The 23,956-nt window shown below is 43.5% G+C and overlaps 2 protein-coding genes across 2 annotated transcripts in view; one reads left to right on the plus strand and one right to left on the minus strand.

Moving 5' to 3' along the window:
- Nucleotides 1-9,407, minus strand: part of PPWD1 (peptidylprolyl isomerase domain and WD repeat containing 1) — a 49,897-nt gene extending 40,490 nt beyond the window's left edge. Inside the window, exons 1-3 of the mRNA XM_073623556.1 lie at nt 9,141-9,407; nt 4,882-4,984; nt 4,685-4,785 (exon numbers count right to left, since the gene is read on the minus strand). Coding sequence (XP_073479657.1) covers nt 4,685-4,785; nt 4,882-4,984; nt 9,141-9,348 — 412 coding nt within the window. The 5' untranslated portion in view covers nt 9,349-9,407. The remainder of the gene's footprint in view (nt 1-4,684; nt 4,786-4,881; nt 4,985-9,140) is intronic.
- The window catches only part of CENPK (centromere protein K), a 94,605-nt gene continuing 80,003 nt past the window's right edge, over nt 9,355-23,956 (plus strand). The window contains exons 1-3 of the mRNA XM_073623561.1: nt 9,355-9,521; nt 19,536-19,562; nt 23,132-23,269. Of these exons, the coding sequence (XP_073479662.1) occupies nt 9,519-9,521; nt 19,536-19,562; nt 23,132-23,269 (168 nt within the window). The 5' untranslated portion in view covers nt 9,355-9,518. The remainder of the gene's footprint in view (nt 9,522-19,535; nt 19,563-23,131; nt 23,270-23,956) is intronic.

A 23,956-nucleotide genomic window follows, 5' to 3' on the forward strand; every position in this document is an offset into this window, starting at 1 on the left:
CATTACACAGGTTTTTAAAGTAATTTATTAGGCAGCTCCGGGGGTCTTCTTCCGACTTCGGGGATCTCTGCCGACTTCTCCGCTCTCTTCTCCCGGTGTCCAGTTCTTCTCCCGCACTCCTCCGCTATCTTCTGCTCTTTTGTCGCTCTTTTGCTAGCGGTGGCCCGGTCTTCTTTGTCGTCTTCTTCCGATGTTGACACAACACTTTCTACCGCTATAATGGCGTGTACGCGGTGCGCAACGACTTATATGGGCATAGGGCGTGGTCACCGTGTGATGTCACAAGGTGACCCTGCCCCTTATGACATCACAGTCTCGGGGCATGATGGGACTGTGATGTCATAGAGGGCAGGGTCACCGGGTGACATCACCCAGTGATCACGCCCCATGCCTATATAAGTCATTGCGCACCGCGTACACGGCATTACAGCGGGAGAGAGCGTCCTGTCAACATCGGGAGAAGAGGGAAGAAGACGACGAAGAAGACCGGGCCACCGCTAGCAAAAGAGCGGCAAAAGAGCAGAGGATAGCGGAGGAGACTGGCAGAAGAACCAGAGAGCGGGAGAAGAACAGGACACCGGGAGAAGAGGCCTGAGAGAGTGGAGAAGTCAGAAAGAGACCCCCGAAGTCGGAAGAAGACCCCCGGAGCTGCCTAATAAATTACTTTAAAAACCTGTGTAATGTGTTTTTTTATTGACACTTTTTCCCTCAGTGAATGGGTAGGGGTACAATGTACACATAGGGTGGGGGGCCGGGATCTGGGGGTCCCCTTATTAAAGGGGGCTCCCGGATTCCGATAAGCCCCCTGCCCACAGACCCCGACAACCAACGGCCAGGGTTGTCGGGAAGAGGCCCTTGTCCTCATCAACATGGGGACAAGGTGCTTTGGGGTGGGGGGCCCCCCATCCCCAAAGCATCCACCCCCCCCATGTTGAGGGCATACGGCCTGGTACAGTTTGGGGGGGGGGGCTCGCTCGTCCCCACCCTTTCCTGACCGGCCGGGCTGCATGCTCGGATAAGGGTCTGGTATGGATTTTGGAGGGACCCCCACGCCGTTTTTTCGGCATAGGGGGTTCCCCTTAAAATCCATACCAGACCTAAGGGCCTGGTATGCTCTTGGAGGAGAAACCATGCCGGTTTTTTATTTAAAATTTGGCGTGGAGTTCCCCTTCAAGATTCTTACCAAACACATGTCAGTATTGCTTGTCGCTCATTGGGAAAGGAAAAAACACATTTTTCCTTTCCCGATGAGCGAGCCAGCTGGCATATCGCGGTCGCTCTTCCTGGGTAAATTATTTTCTTTTTCCTGTAAAGTTGCCTCACTATGAAAGGCCATCCGACTTGGAGGCGACTTCCATTGAAATCAATGGGTACAAGTCGCCTAGAAGTCGGATTGAAGTAGTACAGGAACCTTTTCTGAAGTCAAAGCGACTGCAGTAGTGTGCATTAAGACGGATCCATTCACTTACATTGATTTTTTTCATGTAGCGCGACTAGGGGCGACTTGAAGTCGGATCCAAAGTTGCCCCTGTGTGAATGAGCTCTTACCACAACATTGCTCAGGACTGAGATAAAAAGAAACATATCATTTGGTTCTTTTAGATCAAAGGGATGAACTTTGGTCTGCAAATGAGGTTAATTTAACCACTTAAAGACTAAGCCTTTTTCTGACACTTGTTCCTTACAAGTTAAAATCAGTATTTTTTGCTAGAAAATTACTTAGAACCCCCATACATACAGTATCTCACAAAAGTGAGTACACCCCTCACATTTTTGTAAATATATTATATCTTTTCATGTGACAACACTGAAGAAACAACACTATGCTACAATGTAACGTAGCGAGTGTACAGCTTGTTTAACCCTTTCATGACTAAGCCTATTTTTGACATTTGGTGTTTACAAGTTAAAATCCGTATTTTTTGCTAGAAAATTACTTAGAGCCCCCAAACATTATATATATTTTTTTAGCAGAGATTCTAGAGAATAAAATGGCGATTGTTACAATATTTTATGTCACACGGTATTTGTGCAGCGGTGTTTTAAACGCAACTGTTTGGGAAAAGGGAAACTTTCATGAATTTAACAAAAAACAGTAAAGTTAGCCCAATTTTTTTGTATAATGTGAAAGATGATGTTACGCCGAGTAAATAGATACCAAACATGCCACGCTTTATAATTGCACGCACTCGTGGAATGGTGACAAACTACAGTACCTAAAAATCTCCATAGGCAACGCTTTAAAAATTTTTTACGGTTACTAGGTTAGGGTTACAGAGGAGGTCCAGTGCTAGAATGATTGCTCTAGCTGTTTGAAGATCGCGGCGACACCTCACATGTGTGATTTGAACACCGTTTACATATTCGGGCGCGACTTCCATATGCGTTTTAGTTGCTGCGCGAGCTCGCGGGGACAGGGGCGCTTTAAAAAATGTTTTTCTCTTTATTTTATATTAATAAATTGTGTTTAAAAAAAAAAAAAAAAAACTGATCACTTTTATTGCTGTCACAAGGAATGTAAACATCCCTTGTGACAGTAATAGGTGGTGACAGGTACTCTTAATGGAGGGATCACTTCAAAGTATTCAGATCGCCGTTTTCGGCGATTCTGAATACTGTATATTTTTTTAAAGTTGGGGCCATTGGCAGTCAAGTAAACGGGAAGTGACGTCATGACGTCGCTTCCGTGTTTACAATCAGGAGACTGGAAAGAAGCCTTTTCCGGCTTCGTTCCAGTCTGTCCCTAGCCGCCGGAGGCATCAGATTGCAGCTGCGGGCATCATCCAGATATAACCCCCGAAAACAGAGTACGCACATCTGCATACGCTCGGCGGCAAGGGGTTAATAGTGTAAATTTGCTGTCCCCTCAAAATAACTCAACACACTGCCATTAATATCTAAACTGCTGGCAACAAAAGTGAGTACACCCCCGAGAGAAAATATTCAAATTGGGCCCAAAATGACAATGTTTTGTGTGGCCACCATTATTTTTCAGCACTGCCTTAACCCTCTTAGGCATGGAGTTCACCAGAGCTTCACAGGTTGCCACTGGAATCCTCTTCCACTCCTCCATGACGACATCACAGGGCTGGTGGATGTTAGAGACCTTGCACTCCTCCACCTTCCATTTGAGGATGCCCCACAGATGCTCAATAGGGTTTAGGTCTGGAGACATGCTTGGCCACTCCATCACCTTTACCCTCAGCTTCTTTAGCAAGGCAGTGGTCGTCTTGGAGGTGTGTTTGGAGTCAATATCATGTTGGAATACTGCCCTGTGGCCCAGTCTCTGAAGGGAGGGGATCATGCTCTGCTTCAGTAGGTCACAGTACATGTTGGCATTCATGGTTCCCTCAATGAACTGTAGCTCCCCAGTGCCGGCTGCACTCATGCAGCCCAGACCATGACACTCCCACCACCATGCTTAACTGTAGGCAAGACACGCTTGTCTTTGTACTCCTCACCTGGTTGCCGCCACAAACGCTTGACACCATCTGAACCAAATAAGTTTATCTTGGCCTCATCAGACCACTGGACATGGATCCTGTAATCCATGTCCTTAGTCTGCTTGTTTCCAGCAAACTGTTTGTTGGCTTTCTTGTGCATCATCTTTAGAAGAGGCTTCCTCCTGGGATGACAGCCATGCAGACCAATCTGATGCAGTGTACGGCATATGGTTTGCGCACTGACAGGCTGACCTCCCACCCCTTCAACCTCTGTAGTACTGCTGGCAGCACTCATGCATCTATTTCCCAAAGACAACCCTCTGGATATGGCGCTGAGCACGTGCACTCAACTTCTTTGATCGACCATGGCGAGGCCTGTTCTGAGTGGAACCTGTCCTGTTAAACCGCTGTATGGTCTTGACCACTGTGCTGTAGTTCAGTTTCAGGGTCTTGGCAATCTTTTTATAGCCTAGGCCATCTTTATGTAGAGCAACATTTATTTTTTTCACTTCCTCAGAGAGTTCTTTGCCATGAGGTGCCATGTTGAACTTCCAGTGACCAGTTTGAGAGAGTGAGAGCGATAACACCAAGTTTAACACACCTGCTCCCCATTCACACCTGAGACCTTGTAACACTAACGAGTCACATGACACTAAGGGGGGTGGCTAATTGGGCCCAATTTGGAGATTTTCCCTTAGTGGTGTACTCACTTTTGTTGCCAGTGGTTTAGACAGTATTGGCTGTGTTGAGTTATTTTGAGGGGACAGCAAATTTACACTGTTATACAAGCTGTACACTCACTTTACATTGTAGCAAAGTGTCATTTCTTCAGTGTTGTTACATGAAAAGATATAAAAAAATATTTATAAAAATGTGAGGGGTGTACTCACTTTTGTGAGATACTGTACATACACACATTATTTTTTTTTTATATTATTTTTTTTTTTTTTAGAAGAGACCCTAGAGAATAAAATGGCGGCCGTTGCAATATTTTATGTCACACTGTATTTGCGCAGCTGTCTTTCAAAAGCTTTTTTTGGGAAAAAAGACACTTCAACGAATAAAAAAAAAAAAAATAACAGTAAAGTTAGCCCAGTTTTTTTGTATAATGTGAAAGATGATGTTACCCCGCGACAATCGCGAGAGAAATGCGATCTTTATTCTAAGCAAAAAAATTGTGATTCTTATTTTATCCAGAATCGTGCAGCTCCAATATGAAATAAGTAATAAAACTGCATTACCTAAATGACTCCGAAAATGTTTGACAAACTCAATTCCTTCTTCCACTTTTTTCCAGAACTTCACATGTCCATCATGGCTTGCAGTTATAATGAATTCTGTCCTGTTTAAAAGAAAATTATAATCCATATTAATTCCTCATTCTTTGAACAAGATAAAAGCCATTTAGTCCAAACACTTAAAGAAAAGACTCACTTACTTGGTGCAAACAATGTGGGTGATAACATCCCGATGCATGTAGCTGCGTTCATACATTGAAGCACTTGGCAGGTTGTCCAAGTAAACATGCTCAAACTCTAGAACTGAAGAGAATTTGCATAAAATTTGCTATAACTACCTGTAAAAAGAAAAACTTTGCTATAGAAAAGATCTGTGAAATTTGCTATATCCACTTAAGTCCTCTCCTCCTCAGCCCACGCATGCTGCTGACATGACTTGAAACGATCTGACAGTCAAATTCGTGCTCTGCGACTCATCTCAGTTAATTCAACTATGATTGATAGTAAAAGCGGCTCCCCAACGTTTTCTAAAAAGGGTCCATTCATATTGGGCTTAAAAAAACGCCAGTTCTTTTGGCAGGAGAAAAAAAAAAAAAAGCTCATATAGAGCATTTTTGTACATGCGTTTAGGAGCACTTAACATTTTTTTTGCCAGAAAATTCCACTCAAAAACACAAACAAGAAGGTTTTTTTTTTTTTTCTGTCTCTAGACGCTGAGCTTGAAATATGCCTCTAAATGTCCTAATGTGCATGGAACTATAGAATAACATTGAGCTGCTTCTTCAGGCTAAACACAAAACTCCTGTAGATAAAGGTGTGGGGTGAGTGGCGCTCCCTATAGTAATGGGAATGTGCTCCCTATCTAAACACAAAAAGGTGTCACCACCTAGGGGTATATAATACGTGGATAACTCTTAACCACCTAAAGTATAATCAATGGATAAATATAAATGTGTAATATTAATATATATATATATATATATATATATATATATATATATATATATATATATATATATATATATATATATATATATATCTCAATATCAGAAAGCGAGTATTAATATATAGCACAATGACCATATATCGGTTAGTGTTGTATAGGCAATATAATAATACATCAAGTATAACACGAATAATGCAGTGTGTGCAATGTTCCCACTGACAGCTTTTCAAAAAAACCCCACTGTCAGCAGAGATAATAGCATTCAAATATGAGACCAATGTGTCACAAAAAAACACAAAAAAACGTTCCTTGTGAAAAGTGTCCAAAAAAAAGTGTAAAAATGTAGAAAACTAACGGATAAAAAAATATTACTGAAGGTGAAGCTCCAAAATGGCAGTGTTCATACAAAAAAGTGACTATTGTGCTTCATCAAAATCCAGTGACTTCTGTGCTCCCCCTTAAGGGTCCCCACTCACCAGCTCCTGGTACCCCTACAGGGGTAATAGGCATGTGTAGATAAAAGTGGATGACCTCCTGTCTCGGATCAGACCGTCCACACGAATCATCTGCTCACCACAGCCTTCAACTCCATATCCAGGAAATGGTTCACCGGCTTCTTATGATCAAGTCCTCATAGGAAAAGACAGGGCTCCCATAGTGTAGTAATTAAAAGCCTTTTTATTTTAAAAGTATTATAAAAACAGCAAATTCTTCCCAACAAAGGGAACAAACTAAAAACCACTACAGCATATGGTTGATTGCGGTGTCCAGGGAGAGATCGGCTCTCAGCATGCGCCTCAGCTGCGCTCCAAGCTCCCTGTCACTACCGGGTATGACGTAAGTGCGTAGCTCCCACTTACGGGTTTCGTCATCGACGTTGACGCCTTTTGCACACACTGCATTATTAGCGTTATACTTTATGTATTATTATTATTATATTGGCCTATACAACACTAACTGATATACGGTCATTGTGCTATATATTGATACTCACTTTCTGAGATATATATATTTTTTTTTTATATTACACATTTATATTTATTTATCCATTGATTATACTTTAGGTGGTTAAGAGTTATCCACATATTATATACACCTAGGTATTAATACCTTTTTGTGTTTAGATAGGGAGCACATTCCCATTATTATAGGGAGCGCCTCTCACCCCACACCTTCATTTATCTACATATCACCCCCTTTCTTGGGGGGTGCAATTAGGGGAGGCTGCAAACCTTTTTTATCCTAAGCGCGGAGTTTGTTTTATTTTACAAAACTCCTGTAGAAGCAACGTTTTTTAAGCCCAGTGTGCATGGGGTACAGTGACAGTGCATATTTTTAGCACTGATCATTTTATTACTATCACTGGTTCACGCTAGGGTTGTTCCGATACTGGTATTGGTACTGATACGGAGTATTTGCAGGAGTACTTGTACTCCTGAAAATGCTCCCAATGCCTAATCCGATACCTGGACACTCAGGAACAATCAGTGCGGCAGCGGGGGAAGTTTAAATCACCGATCTCCCTGTGTGGCTTTCAAAAAAGCAGCTGACGGCCACGGAGGGGAGAGGAGGAGAAGCACACAGGGAGGAAATCAGTAATTATATCTTCGCCTGCACCGATTGTACCCTGTATCTACCTCCAGCTCCCCTCCGTGTTCCTCCATGACCACGCAATTGTCAGTTAAAGTAACTTGTGTGTCGCAAAACAATGGCCTAGTCATGAAGGTGGGTAAATCTTCCGGAGGTCAAATGGTAAAGAGACATTTATTCCAGATTGCATACAGCTGTGCAGTGTATGGAAACCATGGCTTCTATGGAGTAGGGCTTAGGACCCAATGGAGTTTATTTACTAAAGCTAAAGAGTGCAAAACCAGTCACACTTCTGCATAGAAACCAATCAGCTTCCAGGTTTTATTGTCAAAGCTTAATTGAACAAGCGAAGGTTAGAAGCTGATTGGTGTGACAAATTTTGCACTCTCTAGCTTTAGTAATAACCCCAATGAGAAAACAATATAAACATAACCTATATAGTTATACCACTGCATTTTTTAATTTTTGCTAAACAAAAAAAAAAAAAAGACAATTTTGAAAACAAACCCCTTTTTCATAGTTTGTTATAAAAATTTGCAAACGGGTAATTTTTATCCTTCACTGATGGGACTGCACTGATAATTAGGACACTGATTATCAGTGTAGTTGGCCCTTTCAGTCAGTTATCCACTCTCTTCTGGTCACGCTATCAGCATGAGGAAAGGAATGCTGATAACTGCTTGTGTTTACATTGTGATCAGCTGTGATTGGACACAGCTGATCAAGTGGTAAAGGGCCACTGTGATTGGCCCTTTACCCTGATCAGCTGTGTCCTAAGGAGAGTGCACCGAAGCGGGACAATCACTGGAGGACTTCATATGACACCCTCCCAGAACTGGCCAGCTGTCATTCAGCTACAGCATGGTCAGCAAGTGGATAATTAAAGCAGTGTAAAAGAGCCAGGAAGTCGGCACTGTGCTAATCACAAGCAGTGGGACATTGTCCCGATGCGCGGCTGCAGAGATCGGGAAATGTCTCACTGCCTGTGATTAGTGCAGCGCAGTGCCGACTTCCTGGCGAGTTGTGGACATGGAGTGTGCGAACTCGCCTTACCCAGAAGATTGCAGGGAGGGAGGGGGAGAGGTGAACTTCCTTCCGGTGCCGGGGGAGGAAGTGGGAGCCTATCAAAACTGGGCACCAGCACCCCCCTCCAAAAAAAATGACATGCCAAACGTGGCATGTCAGGGGGTCACCAGTACTTAAAGCGGAAGTTCCATTTTTGGGTGGAACTCCGCTTTAATGCCATAACGTACAGGACACTAGCACATTATGGCAGACTTACCTGTAAAATGAAGCCCTCCAGTGGCGTGCTGTCACCTTTACCGTCGCTTCAATCTCCACTAAGGATGAGCTCCGGTGTGTTCGCACAGCCCACGTGCAGAGCCCGCCAGGAAGTCGGCACAGTGCTGCGCTAATCACAGGCAGTGAGACATTTCCCAACGCGCAGCTGCAGAGATCAGGAAATGTCTCACTGCTTGTGATTAGCGCAGTGCAGACTTCCTGGCGGGCTCTGCACATGGGCTGTGTGAACACGCCGGAGCTCATCCTTAATCTCCACCCGGTCTCTCTCCCAGATTTGCTTGCATTTCAATGACCGGGCCATGATGACGTCACTCCCATGCATGCGACTGACATGTCATTACTCTGCATTCCACGGAGCACTCCCAGTGTCCTGAGCGTCACTGCGCATGTGCCGGTGATGTCATTGGCTATTGCTGATGTGAATATCCCCTAAACATTTAGGAGCTCTGCATTGTACATACAGGAAAGACTTGGTGTAACCTTCCCTGGAGGTGGAAAGTGGTTGTTTACTGATAGAAACTCAGCTGAAATGACAATGTTGAGCCCTTTACCCCAGCCTGGCTAGCCCCTTGTATAGCAGGTCATGCTGGGCCTTGTGGTGTCAGGCAGCCCCTCATGTACCTCTCCTCTTCTTGCTCTGGGACGCCTCTGTTGGAAGCGGTCCTACCCATCCCTCCTCCTCCGCTTCTTCCTCTTCTCGCTTCTGCGGCTCGTCCCGCTTCGCCCTCTTCTCATCCTCACTGCTAGGACTGGAGGAGGACGAGGAAGAACTACTACTACTACTACTACTGCTGCGACTTCTCCTGGCCCGCCGCTTCCTTTCCGACATGTTGCTCGGTTGACGTCACCAGGCTGAGACCGGGCCGTCACTGATGACGCCACAACCAATCATAGGCAACCGCGCGCTATACCGTTCTATGGCTGCAACTGGAGGGAGCTTCACGTCATCTTGCCGAGTGCGGGGATCGCCGAGCTGGGAGCCGAGCAACTGTAGTTACCATGGTAACGGCCTGCGACTGTTATTGTGCCAGAGGAGGAGTTACCCGTAGCAACCTCTCAGGGGTTTGTTTCCCTGACCTGGGCCGCTTGTTATGAGCGAATGTGTGACTCCAGGTTTTGTTTATGGAATATATAGAGCATGATTCTGACTATACCCGACCTCCGAGATCATTGTGTATGAAGCACAGTATATATCCTCCAGGAAATCATTACTTTTAGAATGGAGTGACGAACGACTGAAGTAGAACTAAAGGCAGAAACTTTTTTTATCCATTTTGGATACACAAATGGAGGGTTAGAACCTGTCAGATGTTTTTTTGCCATCTGTGTCCCATTGGGGAGATTTCTTTTCACTTCCTGTCCCATAGCCAAACAGGAAGTGAGAGGAAATCCCTCCAAATTAACCCCTTCATGCCTAAGCCTTTTTCTGACATTTGTTGCTTACAAGTTAAAATCATTATTTTTTGCTAGAAAATTACTTAGAACCCCCAAACATTTATATATATATACACATATTTATTTTTTAGCAGAGACCCTAGAGAATAAAATGGCGATCATTGCAATATTTTACGTCACACTGTATTTGCACGGCGGTCTTTCAAATGCAATTTTTTTTTAATAAATACACTTTCACGAAAAAAAAAAAACCCAGCAAAGTTAGCCCTTTTTTTTTTTTTTTTTTTTTTTTTTTTTTTTTTTTTTTTTAGTATAATGTGCAAGATGATGTTATGAGTTAATAGATACCTTTAAAATTGCGCAAACTCGTGGAATGGCGACAAACTACGCTACTTAAAAAATCTCCATAGGCGACGCTTTAAACATTTCTACAGGTTACCAGTTTAGGGTTACAGAGGAGGTCTAGGGCTAGAATTATTGCTCTCACTCTGACCATCGCGGTGATACCTCACATGTTTAATTTAAACACTGTTTACATTTTCGGGCGCAACTTACGTATGCGTTCGCTTCTGCACGTGAGCACGGAGGGACAGGGCGCTTTAAATTTTTTTTTACACTGTCCCTTTTTTTTATTTATTTTTGATCACTTTTATTTCTCTCACAAGGAATGTAAACATCCCTTGTGACAGTAGTAGGCAGTGACAGGTACCATTTATGGAGGAATAATAGGATTTTTATAACAGCTTACCTGTAAAATCCTTTTCTTGGAGTACATCACGGGACACAGAGCCTAAGTTAATTACTTAATGGGTTATAGGCCACCTTCAGGTGATGGACACTGGTATACCCAATCCAGGAAGTTCACTCCCTATATAACCCCTCCTCCTTCCAGGAGCACATCAGTTTTTGTAGCAAAGCAATATACTTAAATCCCAAAAAAGAGGGGAGGGACCTCTGTGTCCCATGATGTACTCCAAGAAAAGGATTTTACAGGTAAGCTCTTATAAAAATCCTATTTTCTTTATTGTACATCATGGGACACAGGGCCTTAAGTAATTACTTAATGGGACGTCCCATAGCAATGCTACTTGAGGGTAGGGAGACACAACCCGGAGGGTACCCCAGACTTGAGGACCTATACTACTGCTGCCTGCAGCACACTGCGCCCGAAGGCGATATCCTCATACCTCCTCACATCCACCTGATAAAATTTTGTGAATGTATGCACTGAAGACCAAGTTGCTTCCTTACAGATCTGAGCCATGGAGGCCTGGTGAAGCACTAACCGCCCTGGTAGAGTGCGCTTTGACTTGGAAAGGGGGAATCTTGCCCCTTAAATTATAACTTGCCGAATCCACTTAGCGACAGTGGATTTCAACGCTGTCTGTCCTTTCTTAGGACCCTCTGGCAGAATAAATAAGACATCAGTCTTTCTAATCTGAGCAGTTGTCTTTAAATTAGATTTTCACTGCTCTCACCACATCAAGGCAATGTAGTGACTTCTCTTCCCTGGAACATGGTTTTGGAAAAAAATGATGGCAGGACAATATCTTGGTTCAGGTGAAAACCTGAGACCACCTTCGGCAAAAAGTCTGGACGAGGGCGTAACACCACTCTGTCCTCATGAATAATCAAGTATGGCTCTTTACAGGAAAGAGCAGCCAATTCCGAAACCCTCCTTGCTAAGGATATAGCAACCAAAAATACCAACTTCCTTGTCAGAAAGACTAAGGGAATATGCTGTATTGGTTCAAATGGCTGTTTTTGTAACACTGACAAAACTAAATTCAAGTCCCAAGGGTTCAAAGAAGGTTTAACTGGTGGATTAAGCCGCATCACCCCTTGCATAAAACCCCGGACTAAAGAATGTGTAGCAAGCGGTCTTTCAAATAAGACCGATAAGGCTGAGACTTGGCCTTTAATAGTACTAGTAATCTCTACCCCTAATTGTAGAAAGGCAAGAATTCTGCCTATGATGTATCTCCGAGGGTGCCAACCCTTAGATTCACATCAGGAAACATGAGCCCTCCAGACTCTATAATATATAGTTCTGGAGGCTGGCTTCCTTGCATTAATCAGGGTAGAGATAACTGACCCGGAAAGCCCACGTTTCTTCAGAATGTGGGCTTCAATAGCCAAGCCATTAAATTTAGAGATCGTAAGGTAGGATGGAATATCGGCCTGGCCGTAGCGGGAGGGACCATGGACCCTCCACTGCCATCTTTACGATTTCTGCATACCATCACCTTCTGGACCATGCTGGGGCTACCAGAATTACCGGCTTTCTTTCCAGCTTGATCCTGCAAAGAAGTCGAGGCAGCAATTGAATAGGAGGAAACGCATAGATCAGTGAGAACTGATCCCACGGGGTCACCAACGCATCTGTTCTGCATGGGAATGGAACCTTTGTTCTGGACACAAAGTTAACTAACTTAATGTTGAATCTGGACGCTAGAATATCTACGTCCGGAGTCCCCCATCTTTGGCAAATAGTCCAAAATATGTCGGGGTGAAGAGACCATTCCCCCTGGAATAACTGCTGGTGACTCAAGTAGTCCGCTTGCCAATTCTCTATTCCCAGAATGAAGACTGCTGATAGGCACGGAACATTCCTTTCTGTCCAAGTTAGAATATGGTTCACCTCTCTCTGCGTTGAGAGACTCTTGGTGCCCCCTTGGTGATTGATATAGGCCACAGCTGTGGCGTTGTTGGATTGGATCCTGACAGGACAATCCCGTAACCTGGAAGTCCAGGCCTTTAGACCCAGACGCACTGCCCGTATCTCTAGGATATTGATGGGCAAGGTTCTTTCGGTTCTTGACCACTGTCCCTGGACAGTTGTCTTTTCTAGTACTGCTCCCCAGCCTGAGAGGCTGGCATCCGTCGTTACCACTTTCCAGGTGACTGGTCTGAAGGATTTTCCTTTCAGCAGATTCTGGGTTAATAACCACCAGGTGAGGCTTTGTGACACCTTTGGGGACAGCCTCATTTGCAAGTCTAAAGTTTGAATTGTTTTGTTCCAAGTAGACAGGATACTGTTTTGTAACAGCCTTGAATGGAACTGGGCATAGGGAACTGCTTCGAATGAAGCCACCATGTTTCCTAGCAACCTCATGCAAAGGTGAATGGAGGGATTGCCTTTTGCCCTTACCATCCGCACCAGCTCTCTTATGGAGTTAATCTTTGCCTGAGGCAAGATTTTTTTATGGGCTGTGTCTGTTATCAGACCCAAGTACTCCAGCCTTTTTATCAGTTTTAAGGAAGATTTCTCTAGGTTGAGAATCCAACCCAAACTTTCCAGGTAACTGCTGTAATGCGAACGTTTTGCTCTAAACGAGCCACCGACTGGTCTATCAGCAATAGATCATCTAAGTACGCCAAGACTGTTATGCCCTGTGCCCTTAACCTGGCTAGAGGTGGGGCCAGGACTTTTATAAACACCCAGGGGGGCTGAAGCTACCCCGAAGGACAAGGCTACAAACTGGAAATGCTGCTGTTCTACTTTGAACCGCAGAAACCTTTGATGAGCGGCAAATATAGGAACATGCAGATATGCATCCCTGATGTCGATAGACGCCAGAAGTTCTTCTAGTAGGATAGAAACTACTGACCCGATCGTCTCCATGCAAAAGGAGCGTATCTTCAGGAACTGATTTAGATTCTTTAGATCTAGAATGGGTCTGACATCTCATTCGGTTTTGGTACTGTGAAGAGGTTTGAATAAAACCCCAAACCTTGCTCTTCTGTGGGGATCTGCATGATCACCCCCTGAGCCATTAATCGGTCTAATGCCCGAAACAGAGATTGCCTTTTCTCTGGATCTTTGGGAACGCTTGACCTCAGGAAACAAGGCGGTGGAAATTCCCGAAATTCCAGCTTGTACCCCAGAGTTACCGCGGAGATGACCCATCTGTCCTGAATTTCCTCTTGCCAGACTTCTGAAAACTGCAGAAGTCTTCCCCCCACCCTGGCGAGGGGGAGTGCCTCTTTACAATGAGGATTTAGGATTCTGCTTTGTAGGTTTCCATCCCCAGGACTTCTTTTGAGCCTGGGCCTAATCCTGCATTTTTCCTCTAGAGTCTGATGGCGGAGGCTGTCGCCACTGCCTAGAGGCGGAAGTCTCTGGCGCAGGAGAAAGAGCCTGTTTAAATGAAGGGCGTTTATACTTTCTTTTGCCTGGCAAAAGAGTACTTTTCCCACTAGAAATTGTTTGGATGTATTTGTCCAAATCATCCCCAAATAGCCGATCCCCATGAAAAGGGAACCCAGTCAAGAGCTTTTTACATGGTGCTTCGGCTGACCAATTTTTTAACCACAGGATTCTACGCATATGTACTAGCATAAGCGTAAGGCGGGACGCCTGGTGAATAGAATCTTTAATCGCATCTATGGCAAAGCATAATGCTTTTGGTAGTTCGGCCAATTCCCAGGCTTGTTGTGCAGGAACCTCTTTAAGGGCCTGTCTAAATTGGTCCTTTAGGGATTGACAGACGCCTATTGCAGGGACTGCATGCTGTGTAACGGCACCTGCCAATGAAAAAGAGGATCTTAACAGGAATTCCAACCTTTTATCTGTTGGATCCTTAAGCATTTGTGCATTGTCTACTGGACAAGTTAGACTTTTATTCACACTGGAAATCGCAGCGTCAACTGCTGGTACCTTCCATTTTTTGGTGAATTTCCCCTCCATGGGATAGAGAACTGAAAATCTCTTTGGAGGGAGAAAATGCTTATCCAGATGATCCCATTCAGCATAAATAAGCTGTTCTAGTAATGCATGCACAGGAAACGCATGCAAAGGCTGTGAAGGTTTTAAGAAACCCAAGGAAGAAACCGAGCTTTCAGCAGACTCCGTTAGGGGTAGCATGAAAGTAGAACAAACCATCTCCATAAGAGAGTGTATCAGCAATTTCTCAGATTGCGAAGCTGAAAAAGGTTCATCTACCGTTGTTTCCTCCACAGAGGAATAATCGGTTTCTTTCCTCCTGATTTCCTGAGGGTAACACCTCATCCTGCGCCCACTGTTCCCCTTGCAAAGGGTCTAAAGTGGGGGAGGGGGATCTAGCACGCTTCCTATCCATTTGAATGGAGGATGCGATTAAAGCTGCTAATCCTCCTTCCAGGCCCTGCAGGGTGGAGGAAAGGACATCTTCAATCACGTATACAGAGGCTGAGATGTGAGAAGCAGTTGCACCATCAAATTGTTCCGATGGCTCACCCTGACTTGCCATAATTGGTACTTCAGGCGAGGAAGACGGTGTGGAGGCACGACTGGCGTTCCTAGCGCCTGGGGGTGAAACCTTTGGTACCCCTTTGGTCTTTGTGGTGTCTTTTTTGGTACGCATAGTCCTAAGCAGAAAAGCAGAGACACTATTAAATTGCACTTAATCGTAAACATATTCATGACAGTAAAGCTGCTATTAAGTTCACCCTAGTGCTTTGAAAAAAGTCCGTCCTGTATCAGGAATGCCACTTGTCACCCTTACGTGCCCCACCGCTCCTGTGTCCCAGTGTAGGCTGCTTGCTTCCTCCTCGCTGCCGAGGAGAGACTGCTTCCAGCTGATCCTTTAAGCCTCCGTACGTCCTCGTGGATGTAGCACGGCGCCGCGCCTAGGCTCCCCTCCTTTTCTTTTGAAAAATTTTCCTGCGCTGAAGCGTGGGCGGCTTTCGGGTACACAGACCCAGCACAAGGGGAGGGCAGAGCGTATTACACAGCAGGCAGAGGAAACAACTTTTAATGCAGAAAAAAAATGGGACCTCCGCACCCCCTGCAGAGGGGGGTATTACAAGGGGGGTACAACCACAGCTGTCTCTCTAACCCTTCTGGTCAGGGGGGAGAATAGCATTCGGCAGATCTCCTACCTTAAGAGGAATCCCCCTGCATAAGCTGCTGCGGCCACACACAGACTGACACTGAACTGAAGTGAAGACAACAGATTAAGGTATGTGCATACACTCCCTCTAGTGGAGATTTAAGGCATAACAACATTTTTTCCCGTAGCCTCCCTGGCGGTTTTCCCGAGTGTGGCTCGGGGTTAAAATTCAGGAACATTAGCGGTAACCCCGAGCCACACTCGGGATTACATCGCAGGATCCTGGTGCCTCCTTACTTACTTGCGATGTCCCCCGCTGTGTCTGCGGGCTCCGTCCTCCTCCGAAGCCTCTCTGTGCCAGGCTCCGTTCCCTGCGAGCGGTGCGACGCATGGGGGCGGAGCCTGGCGGCAAATTCAAAAAAAGTGTAAAATCATAACACATACAGTACTGTAATCTTACAGATTACAGTACTGTATGAAATGATTTCACATCCCCTTTGTCCCCAGTGCTTTGGCCCATGCCCTGCATGCAGTTTTATATTGCATATACTGTTCTTTCTGCCTGGAAACTGGAGATTGTCCATAGCAACCAAAAAGTGTCCCTTTACGTCAATAATGGCTTTAGACAGCTAGAAAACAGCGATAGTAAATTAGAACACTTGCAGAATTGAGCGATAGTGAATCGTGGGGAAATTAATTTTATTACTATTTATTTTAATTTTTTTTAATTATTTTTTTTTTTTTATTATATTATAATTTATGTTTTTGTGTTTCAAACTTTATCATACCTGGGATATCTACTAGACTCTTGTTTGGACAGATTTAAGTGTGTTAGTGTTAAGAATTACAGACCTACAATATAAAACGCCAAATTTCCATGCAAAATAATTGTACCGCTTTCAGCACCTAAAATCCGAAATAATCATACCGCCAGGGAGGTTAAAGAAGAAAGCTTTGATGGACTTTTTAGTTCCTAAGCTTCTTCCCTCACCTTATCCCCGCTGCAGGTTTTGCTGAATTAACAGTCAATCCAACCTTCCCCCATCACGGCGGGCTGCGTTTTAGCAAACCTTCAAGGACCGGGTCCATTTTTATCGGGTTCCCACTCCCTTGGACCTGTAAAAAGCACCCCACCAGGAAAGCTTTTAGGTAATATAGCATGACCAAAGCCCTGGATCCTGGGGTCAAGCCCTACAAAGAGAGGCGTTACAGGCAAAACCTTGTGCTTTGTATACGAGGCCCGGGTACCATCTACTTTGGCCTCAGTGGCACTTTGGGTGGATCTGGTTTATGGAGGATATTTAAATCCAGCATGGATGCCTCCTGGAGCTCCTCAGAGCACGTTTCACTCGTGACCAATACCTTAGACACTGGCGAAAAAAACTGATGTGCTCCTGGAAGGAGGAGGGGTTATATAGGGAGTGAACTTCCTGGATTGGGTATACCAGTGTCCATCACCTGAAGGTGCCTATATACCCATTAAGTTATTAACTTAGGCTCTGTGTCCTATGATGTACGATAAATAAATGGTGTCTATAAGACCCCAAATCCCTCCTTTGCACTTAAAAGCATTCAAAACGCCAAGTTTAACAGTTTTGAATGCTGTAATTTTTTATAAATTTGGCTCCTTTAGGTCTTCAGTAAACTAGAAATGATATCATGACATCGCTTCCGGGTTACTAGTTCCGAGACCCGGTCAAAGCCGATTGCAGCATTGTTCTGGCGGATGTGCCAGCTGGTTGTTCGGGCCTCCCAATGGGATGGAAGAGCACGGGCGAGCCGCAGAAGGTGGTGGCGGGGGGAGACATCCCACCCCCCTGCTTATGATAACGATGGAGTGGCTGCTTAGCCATATCGATTGTTATCATAAGAAAGCTGACCGTTGGCTCTAAAAAAAACGGTATCGGGGTGATGCCGGCAGCTGCAGGCATTACCCCAGTACAACCCCTTCAAGCCAAAGGCTGCATATTTGCGATACGTCGGCGTGAAGGGGTAGTGTAACTTTTTTTTTTTTTTTTTTGGATAGTAGGGAGAGGGACTAGAACACCTGTCAGTTTTTATTGCTGTCTGTGCCCCCATAATGTAGATTCTCCCTCTCTATTTGTCCTGTTTACCATTATCATCAAGAGTAATTCCCAAAATTTGGGTTGTCCCCAGAACAGGAATAGAGGGGGGATCTTGGAAGTCAAGGGAAATCTCCCCAATGGAACACAGATGGCAAAAAAAAACCTGACAGGGTTATAACACTCCTTTACTCTATCCAAAATGTCTTTTAGTTCTTTTAGTTACACAAATCCATTGGGGTCCCCCAGGTCACCAGAACTAGTGTCCCCATTGGAAGATCTGCCCTCTATTACTTTTCTGGGGACAACCCAAAATTTGACATTTTCTTTTACTTTCAATGATAATAGTAAACAGGACAAATAGAGAAGGTGGATCTCCCTAACGGGGGGCACAGACAGCAATAAAAACAGACTGGTGTTCCCTCTCCACACTATCCAAAACTAAAAAGGTTTTGCCTTTAGTTATACTTTAAGCCTAGGTTCGCACTGATGCGATGCGGGAAACGCAATGAATCCTTTGCGTTTCCCGCACTGCATTGAAATGGCATCAAAACAGTAGGGCCAGAACACTTAGTTCTGCAATCCTGTGACAGCGGGCTAAAGCTTTTTACCATCCCCCAACCCCTCACCTTGAACTTAAACATAATGCCTTCTCACTGCCTGTCAGAGGACAAAGTTTATGTAACCAAGCTAGGGTGGATATAAATCAATGTTTTTAAAAAAAAATCTGATTTTTTTTTTAATTATTTATTTATTTATTTTTGTAATCAAATGTATTTTAATAAAATGCTTTTGGGGTAAAAATCTATCCAAAGATAGTTTTCTATTTAAGATACATTAATAATTTTGTTTATTCAGCATGACATGGAGCTTAGTTGTGTAGCATAAGGCTGTATATTCTGCAATATTTACATTTTTGGTAAACTCATTCAATGAATCCAAGCTCTGCAGGCTGAGATAACATGCACTGCATTGATGCATTCACTCAATTTTACAGTAACCATGAGATAAAACAAAGTTCAGGAATATTCCTTTATCCCAATGTTTTGCAAATCTATGTACACTACAAACTGTATGATTGAATTATTTCTGATATCGCTATTTTACTAACCTAACAGCTTATTCTAAATAGGAAACCTTCATTTTGGTTGCAAGTATTAAAGATTCTAACTACCAGCAAGAATAAGTCCTTACATTTAAAGAGCACCTGTCATTTCAGATCCATCATGGCAGTGCCTGTTATTGGGCATCCACTCATCTGCTGCCACCATCTCCCTCACCTTGTTGTGTCGCTGCCGCATCACCAGCCATCCCATTAAAGTGAATGAGACGGTCGGTGAGTCAACAGCGGGTCAGAGGAGGAGACGCTGAGGGACAGAGATGACAGTTGCTCTTTAAAAAATATGATTTAAATTTTGTTGGTTTTAATCAAGCCTTTTTACTAGTGATGTAAATCATGATTTAAATCAAATTCACCCTGAACCAAGCCCTTACAGAAACCACTGAAGATTTATTTATAAATTCTGATTCTTATTATTCTGGGTTCACTGGTTTTCATGCTGCTTATGTGTTTTCTAACAATACTACTAGGTTTGTGCCAGGTTTGCTGCAAGAAAATGGATTATGTAAAACCTAAAATGTACATTTTTTTTCTGTCTGGTCACAGCATTTTAAAGTTAGAATAGATCTCATGACAGCAGTCTTGTTTTTTTCTGACAATTTCTTGCAATTGTTTCTGTTTGTAGGACAACATGGATGCACTTCTCAAAGAGGTAAGTGAATAGAAATAGCATTATTGCCTTAAAATATTTCTATAACTATATATAAAGTAGATCTAATGTTTCTTCTGTACTATGAGGCATTTCTCTGGCTATCTCATCTAACAATATCCACACACAGAGACTATTGTAAGCCCTCTGTTACATGTCTGATGTGACTTTAAAATGACCCATGATATTCTTCTTGTGATCTCATCTACCTGTGTGTTAAGCTCTTTATTTTTTCCATTTTCATGTCATAGTTCTCTAGAAATCCTTAGACAGCAGGTGTGAAGGCCCAGGGTAAAAACTGACTCTTCACAGCTGCTACCTAGGGATTGCTAGAGAACTGTGACATGAGAGAAAGTTCTTATAAAAGCTTTTACGTTCAAGTACTGTTAGATATGAAAAAGTCACATGTAAGAGCCCTTGCACACTGGGGCGGTTTGCAGGCGCTATTGCGCTAATAATAGCGCCTGCAAACCGCCCCGAAAGTGCCGCTACTTTCATTCCAGTGTGCAAGTCCCGAGGGCTTGCACACTGGAGCGATGCGCTGGCAGGACGGTAAAAAAAGTCCTGCTAGCAGCATCTTCGGAGCGGTGAAGGAGCGGTGTGTATACCGCTCCTTTACCGCTCCTGCCCATTGAAATCAATGGGACGGCGCGGCTATACCGCCGGCAAAGCGCCTCTGCAGAGGCGCTTTGCGGTGGTATTTAACCCTTTCTCGGCCGCTAGCGGGGGGTAAAACCGCCCCGCTAGCGACCGCATACCGACGGTAAAACGCCGATAATAATAGCGGCGTTTTACCGCCGACGCCGCCCCAGTGTGCAAGGGCTCTTAGACTAACATACTGCAAGCAGTCTTTGAGTGAAAAGTATAGTAAATATAACAATCAGACAGAATCTTTTTTACCCGGGTTTGATGTAGTACCTGGTCCCCCAGAATTGTTGTGCCAAATGAGCAGTAGTGACCATGGAAAGGAAGGGAATGGGATTAACTTCAGCCTTACTTATACATATCTTGCTGCAAACGAGGTGTGTACTAACCCCATTCTTGAAATTGGGATGCACTGATACTATTTTTCTTTTTTTTTAGGAGTATGAGTACCGATACTTTTTCTTTAGTACCCGCCGATACCTACCACAACTGTTTTGTGTACACTTCAGCTGTCAGCAATGGCACATAGCATTGAAAAGTTATTTAAAAATTAAATAAATGTTAAAGGTGTAAAAATATTAACGAACAAAGCAAACAAAAAAAACTTTTAATTATTCATAGTTTATAAAATAGAAGTGAACAGGGGGAAAAACAAATCAGCAGGAAAATAATAATTAAATGGAGGAGATGAAGGAGTTAATTAAGGCTGATTAGAGTAAAGTAAGGGTTAATAAGGGGTTAAATAGAGGAACATTTAATTAAAAAAAATTTTTTTTTTACTTGCAGGTTGCTTTAAACTGACTTCATCTGCAGATAGAAGTTCATACCTTTGAGCTGTATACGAAGAAAATGTAAACATCCCTTGTAATAGGAATCTATTGTGACAGGTCCTCTTTATGGAGAGATGCGGGGTCAATAAGACTCCACATCTCTCCTCCAGTCTGGAAAGCATGAGATAGAGAAAAAAAATTCACCGATCTCATGCTGACAGCCGCGATCGCAGCTTTGTTTACTTCTGGGAACCCGGGCATGACGTTATAACATCGCGCCCGGGCCTCCGACGGTCATAGAGATGACTGGTGGCCATCTGGTCACCGGAAATCTCTATCGTCGTCATCCGGCGCCGGCCCATTCTTTCTCTGGGCCCCCGATGGCACGGGAGAGTCCGGAGAAGCACCTGTTGGCGGGAGGGGGGGGGGGGGGGGAACGTCTCCTCCCGTCGCCTATAAGAACGATCAATCGGCGGAACTGCTATGATCGTTCTTATCGTGCATAGAATCGCCGGCTGGAAAGAATGATATCTGAATGATGCCTGTAGCTGCAGGCATCATTCAGATATCCCCTCACAAAGTCAAGGATGTCATATGACGCCCTAAGGTATTAAAGTAGTTAAGTTTTTTTTTTTTGGACTACAGGAGAAAGCGTTTTTCACATCAATTTAATTCCATTGTCATTCTATATGGACTTTCCACAGATGTTGTTTTCAATTTTAACTTTGGAACCATTTTATGTTTTGTTTGTGTTTTATCGTCATTTATTCATCACTTCAATCGTTCATTTATCAATTTTAAAACTTTTTGATTCACTTTGGCGGCACACTTTTGTTTTTATTTTTGTTTAGCACTGTATGTCTAGTGGCGTGTTGGCTGCTTACCCGTTCTCTATGCGCAATTTCCTTTTTTATGCACTTACTATATTCATAGACACCCACTGCACATCTCTCTACTTGTTAGTCCCCCAGAGCAAGTAAGTAACCAGTGAAGTCTTAACTAATCTGCATGCTTGTTCCAGGTCAGTGAGGCTTGGGATCAGGCAACTGGCATTGTAAGAGTCCAGCAATGGCAGCATGTATATTTCTGTTGGTTCAGGTTTATTATAGTAATAATGCATTGTAAAGTAGTCAAAATGTATAGAATTTGTAATGGCACCACCCTTCCACTTCACTCTATTCAATCAGAGAGCCCCTTGCATTCATTAAGAAAATGCAAAGCATTCTCTGAATGGCAATCAAGACCAAGCAGCTGACCTTATGCGCACACAATGCAGCAGGACATCCGCTCAGCGTGGGACCCAGAAGAAAGTGGAGATCACTGAAGTAGCAGTGCCTACATCCAGGGAACATCAGCCAGGTATGGTATGTACAAAAGTACATGGGTCCAAGCTGTTTCAATGTACCTACAATATATGTAACAAACATCCATACCTGCAATTCATCTTTAAGATAAACATAGTATTGAATCTGTTATTGGTGACCTCCTGAAAATGCTAGTTACCAAACAATTATGCTTACCTCAGTAGCATACTTATTCTGGGTCCATGACTCAGGAAGTATTGAAACCATTAGATCAGCATACAAGCCAGGAAAATAGCATTTTCAGGAAGACAGTAAAACTAGCCATACACATTAGCATTTCTCTCCTTCAATCCCTTGGCCCGAACAAGACAAAATCACTTGATTCCTGTGTGGCGTAGGAGGACGAATTTGCAGTTCCTGTTTGTGTATTCTTTCAGCCCATGCACATGACTGTCACAATACTCGAACAGCCACTACAGCTGATTGGATGCAGGCACTGTTTGGCTGAGAATTTTGCACGTGGTTCCTTTGACTAAAGTTGACTGCAGGTTCAACTTTTGTTGAGCCGGATGCTGCCCACAGGGCCAGCCACAGAACAAATTTTCACTTATTCAGCAGAAAACACCTTAAATTAAATCCATGTATGGCCAGTTTAACAATCCAGATTTCTCACTCTTGGTTTTCCTGTGCTATGTATTTTAAACATAAATATTTTATGCTTGGAAAATGTCCAATGGGAAAAAGCCCAAAGCCTCAAGTTCCCTGTATATTAGGATAGTTCCACCTGTCCTCTTTTCAGAAATAGGTTGCCATTGGTGGATTGAATTCCTCACTGGCCTCTTTTGTCTTCCAGACAGAGCTGCTTGCACGGCACATGTCCACATACCAACATGAGTTACCTCCAGATCTAGAGTCTACTTCAAAAGTTAGCGAGGAAGCTAAGAATGAGCTAATACAGGAGTGTGAAGACCTCTGGACGGAAATGAAACAGGTATGTTTCTGATTAGGTGTGGGTCATCTGAATGTTTAGATATCTTTTGAATGTTTTTAGCAATACAGTACTAAATAAACTACATATTTTAATAGTCCTTTAAAGGGACTACAGACTGCAAAATGTATATAAATTTAAATCTAGCAAGAAAGTGAAATTTTAACTGTATTATTTGTGTTTTTCCCTCATTTATGGGTGAAACGTGTAAAAATATTGGATGTGTTATGAAAACCCACATTTCTGTAATGAAAGTGTCAAAGTGTGGTGATATTACAGTTAGTTGAGACCAATAAAACTGTTGTATGGGACCTGCATGTGAGAGCCATCCAGTGCGTGTACTCATTGTGACTGGGCTGAGGCGCTGATTTTGGAAATCACATTTCCAGACTGTACTTAAAACCAGTGGGTCCATATAGCCCTTGTCCACTTTAGGAGGCAAGAATTCTCTTTGGGGCTGAAGGATCACCCACTACAACAAAGCTGATTGGCCAAAGATCAGACCACATCCATACCTCAATAAATCGAGGAGCATGACATATAGATAGGGTAATTTGTATAAAGCCTTTTCTGAACAAGGGGATTGCTGAATTTTTCTTGGTGTGCTCCCTTCAGTAGTAAAAACAATAAACTGTTATGTTTCTCCTCTATCTATCTATTTATTTATTTATTTATTTATTTAGTTTAAAA

The sequence above is a fragment of the Aquarana catesbeiana genome, linkage group LG01 (genome assembly GCF_042186555.1).
Source record: "Aquarana catesbeiana isolate 2022-GZ linkage group LG01, ASM4218655v1, whole genome shotgun sequence".
NCBI classification, from domain to species: Eukaryota; Metazoa; Chordata; class Amphibia; order Anura; family Ranidae; genus Aquarana; species Aquarana catesbeiana.